Genomic DNA, 4,551 nt, shown 5'->3' on the forward strand with positions numbered 1-4,551 from the left:
CCACACATGCACGTGCTCGGTTTAACGTCCTCTACAACTTTCATGAAGGAAATTTTCTCAAATTGTTAACCCAAATTCAACCTTAGAAAAGTTGAACACTCTGCAATCACACCCTTCTCGATCATACACCACAAGAGACACAAAAAGTATCACTTAATACATATAAATGCTGCTGAAATGAATCTGCTGTTAATGCAATATATGTGATCCTCTTAAACGGCTCAATGTGCAAGAACCTCATTAACTTGTCATTCAAAGAACAACTCATGAATACTTGATTCAACATGACCAATTCCCAGAATATATGCATAATTATGAATGTCATAGAATCAACCAATAGCAATCAAAATATACTGCAGTAACACAAATGATCAAAGTAAATGAATAGAATTTTACAAATTGGAAAAGAGTTCAAAAAGGAAATTACATTAAAATAGTTATCAGAAAGAAATTATACTGAAAATTTTGAACTCAAAAGAAACAAACTGTAATCTGAAACAAATGGCTCCCACTCAATCCTGCACAGCCTTCCACTAAAAATCTGCATCCAAGGCAGGAAGTATGCCAATATTCTTGGCATGAGCCTGAAAAGCTACCACCGTTAGAGGCTTAGTAAAAGGATCAGCCAACTGCTTCAATGTATGAATTTTAACAATTTCAAGCTCCTTGTGTTTGACCCTCTCTCTAACACTATAGTACTTTAAATCTATATGCTTAGAATTTGTCGACCTCTTATTGTTCTTAGTGAAATAAACTGCAGCTGAATTGTCACAATGCACTTTCAAGGGTCAAGAGATTATAGAATCTACTAACTTAGTTTGCTGCAGAAATTTTTTCAACCATAAGCCTTCACAAGTTGCCTCATAGATTGCTATGTATTCTGCCATTATGGTGGAAGCGGCAGTCTGAGTTTGCTTCACACTTTTCCAAGCTATTGCACCTCCAGCAAGCATAAACACATATCCAGAAGTTGATTTTCCAGAATCAGAATATTGTCCTGCAAAATCGGCGTCTGAGTAACCTACCACTTCAAGTTCATCCACTTTTCTATAAACCAAACAATAATTTTTGGTCTTTTGTAAGTATCTTAACACTTTCTTTCCAGCGATCCAGTGCTCATGGCCTGGATTAGATTGAAATCTAGCTAAGATACCTACTGCATATGCTAAATCTGGTCGTGTGCACACTTGAGCATACATCAAGCTGCCCACAAGTCTGGAATAAGGTTTGTTTTTTATATCCTCCTTCTCTAGCTCATTCTTAGGACATTGGCTCTTATTCAGCTTATCACCTTTGGACATTGGTACATGTCCAGGTGAACAACTATTCATATCAAATCTTTTTAGGACTTTTGAAATATAGCTTTGTTGAGACAGCCCCAAAAGATGTTTGGACCTGTCCCTATGGATTTCTATGCCCAGAACATAAGCTGCTTCCCCCAAATCTTTCATATCAAAGTTATTTGATAGAAAGATTTTAGTTTCAAGTAGCAAAGACATATCTGTACTAGCAAGCAATATGTCATCAACGTAGAGAACAAGAAAAATAAAATGCCTGCCTTTTGTTTTCATGTAGACACATGCATCGACTAGATTTTCGGTGAAACCAAAAGAGCTTATAACTGCATCAAACTTGAGATACCACTGCCTTGATGCTTGTTTTAAGCCATAAATAGATTTGTTCAGTTTACATACTAAGTGTTCATTTCCAGGTTCTATAAATCCTTCAGGCTACTTCATGTAAATCTCCTCATCTAGATCGCCATTTAGGAAGGCGGTTTTAACATCCATTTGATGTAATTTCATGTCGTAATGGGCTACTAAAGCCATTATGATCCTAAAAGCATCTTTCGTAGAAACTGGTGAAAAGGTTTCATTAAAGTCTACTCCTTCCTTCTGTGTAAATCCCTTTGCTACAATCTGGCCTTATGCCTTTCTATTGATCCATCTGCACATCTTTTGGTCTTAAATACCCATTTACAGCCAATTGCCCTCTGGTTTTTGACTGGTTCTACTAGCTCCCATACTTGGTTGTCATACATTGATTTAATCTCAGAATTCATTGCCTCATTCCACATCAAACTCTCATCATTCTCAACTGCTTGTCTATAGTTTGTAGGGTCATTATCATCCCCAAAATCAATCTCTGCTTCCTGTAAATAAACCTCATATTCCTCAGTGTTAATGGCTGGTTTTCTAACTCTCTCAGATCTCCTTAATACTTGGTTTTCATTCTCAACTTCATTTTGAGCTGCGGCTGCAACATTTGTATTTTCAGGTTGGAGTTCTATCTCAATATCTACAGGATTTGGTTCTTGAGCAGTTTGGACTTGTTCTTCAATTGTAGGCTGAGATTGTGGAGCTGGTTCAATGGTGACATCTAGACTTAGAGATGAGGTATCAAGTGGCTCAAGTTCATCTTCTGCTAATTCTTGGAATTCAAGCTCTAAGTCTTCATATGGATAACTGGGATTAGTTTCATCAAGGAACACAGCTCTATTTGTTTCTATGATTCTAGTACTGTGGCTAGGACAATAGAATTTATAACCAAAAGATCTCTCCGGATATCCAACAAAATAGGCTGAAATGATTTTTGGATCAAGTTTTTCAGCTTGAGGATTGTAAGGTCTGGCTTCGGCTCTACATCCCCAAACATGTATATGCTGCACACTAGGTTTCTTATTTTTCCACAGTTCATACGGAGTTTTGGGAATAGCTTTGCTCAGTGTTTTGTTTATCAGGTAGTTTGCAGTCTTTAAAGCTTCACCCCAAAGAAATCTAGGTAACCCCGAGGTACACATCATGCTTCTAATCATATTAAGGAGGGATCTATTTCTCCTTTCTGAAACACCATTGGATTCAGGTGTTCCAGGTGTAGTGTACTGTGCTTGTATGCCAACTTTCTCTAAATAAAGTGCGAATGGCCCTTTCTGTTGACCTAACTCTGTATATTTTCCATAGTACTCACCCCCTTTGTCAGACCTTACTGCCTTAATTTCCTTTCCCAACTCCTTTTCTACCTCAGTTCTGTAAATGACAAATTTTTCCAAAGCTTGGGATTTTTCCGACAATAAGTAAACATAACAATATCTGGTTGCATCATCTATAAAAGTGATAAAGTATCTATTTCCACATATTGTCTTGTTTGCAAACGGACCACAAATATCAGTGTGAATAAGCTGTAGAGGTTCTGAATCTCTATTTGAGGTTTTCTTTCTGGACTTAGTCAATTTACCCTTTACACACTCAATGCAAGTTTCAAATCAGTCCAATCAAGTTCAGGAAGTAAGTTTTCTGTTTCCATTCTGCGCAATCTATCTTTTGAAATATGTGCAAGTCTCCTGTGCCAAAGAAAAGCTGAATTTTCACTGAATTTTCTTTTCTTACTTAAACTGTTTCTTTCATTTTCAATAGATAACACATCATGAGACAGGGAACAATCAAGCATCCAATAATCATTAACAAGAGAAGCTGAAGCAAGATAACCAGAAACATGGGAGATTTTTATTCCTTCAAGGTTGATGAAAAAAGTACATCCACTCCTAACTAAGCAAGCTACTGAAATCAACTTCCTCTTCATAGAGAGAATATAAAAAATGTTTTCCAAAACATAACTAAGACCAGATCCTAAAAGCAGTTTGACTGTGCCTATCGCCTTCACTGCTACTCCCATGCCATTCCCTACTGAGATGTTCACCTCATTTTTCTTTGGGGCCCTCTTTGTTAGAAAGTCCTGCAAACAATTAGTAATGTGAATAGGTGAGCCTGTGTCAAGGTACCAAGAACTAGGAGAATAATCTATTGCGTTGACTTCGATAGAAAACAAAGAAAGCTGACACTTACCCTTTTTCACAAGCCAGTCCTTAAACCCCTAACAATTCTTCTTGATATGCCCTTCCTTTTTGCAGAAAAAGCACTTAAAATTTCCAGATTTCTTACCCTTTCCACCGAATTTCTTGGGGCCAAGTTTCACTGCTTTGGTCCCATTAGTTCCCTCACTTGCAACTATTGTATTAGACCCTGAAGCCTTGTTCTTACCCTTCCAGTTTGGTTTATTGACTAAATTCACAGAAATAGACTTGTCTCTCTTAAGCAGTTCCTCTTCTTGCACACAGATTGCAATTAACTCATTCAAGTCCCACTGCTCCTTTTGAGCAAAATAAGCTGTTCTAAGAGGCACAAAGCTAGCAGGGAGATTTTCAAAACAAATATGAATAATGAAAGCATCAGGAAAAGCAACATTTAAGTCCCGAAGTCTAGTGGTGGTCTGGATGATACTCATAATGTGTTCTCTTACACTACCAGAAGCTTCATACTTAGTCTTTATCAACTTATCTAACAGTAGGTGGATCTCAGCCTTTTCATTCTCCTTGAATTTAAGGCCGATAGCAGTCATATACTCTAATGCGGTCTCTTGCTCAGCGACACTACCCCTCACAATAGTTGACATGGTCTATTTCAAGATCATTTTGGTCATTCTATCGGCTCTATGCCATTCTCTATGCTTGGCGACATCCTGATCAGTACTTTGGTCATTTATAAGGGGCTTAGG

At 37.6% G+C, this 4,551-nt stretch overlaps 1 protein-coding gene across 1 annotated transcript; it reads right to left on the minus strand.

Annotated features, from left to right (window-relative positions):
* Positions 1–533: 533 nt before the first annotated feature.
* Positions 534–1,301, minus strand: LOC121049921 (secreted RxLR effector protein 161-like). The gene is made up of 2 exons (XM_040508377.1): positions 854–1,301; positions 534–760 (listed from the first exon to the last, which is right to left on the minus strand). Exons 1-2 carry the CDS (start codon positions 1,299–1,301, stop codon positions 534–536), a joined length of 675 nt encoding a protein of 224 aa, XP_040364311.1.
* Between the last annotated feature and the right edge of the window lie 3,250 nt (positions 1,302–4,551).

This window comes from Rosa chinensis, chromosome 6 (assembly GCF_002994745.2).
Source record: "Rosa chinensis cultivar Old Blush chromosome 6, RchiOBHm-V2, whole genome shotgun sequence".
Taxonomy (NCBI): domain Eukaryota; kingdom Viridiplantae; phylum Streptophyta; class Magnoliopsida; order Rosales; family Rosaceae; genus Rosa; species Rosa chinensis.

What these genes read in the sequence shown, in the direction of transcription:
- LOC121049921 (XM_040508377.1), bottom strand. Translation starts at nt 1,301, where the DNA reads ATGTCCAAAGGTGATAAGCTGAATAAGAGCCAATGTCCTAAGAATGAG. An exon ending in AGCAATCTATGAGGCAACTT is followed by an intron (nt 761 to 853) that starts GTGAAGGCTTAT and finishes GTGACAATTCAG; the next exon opens with CTGCAGTTTATTTCACTAAG.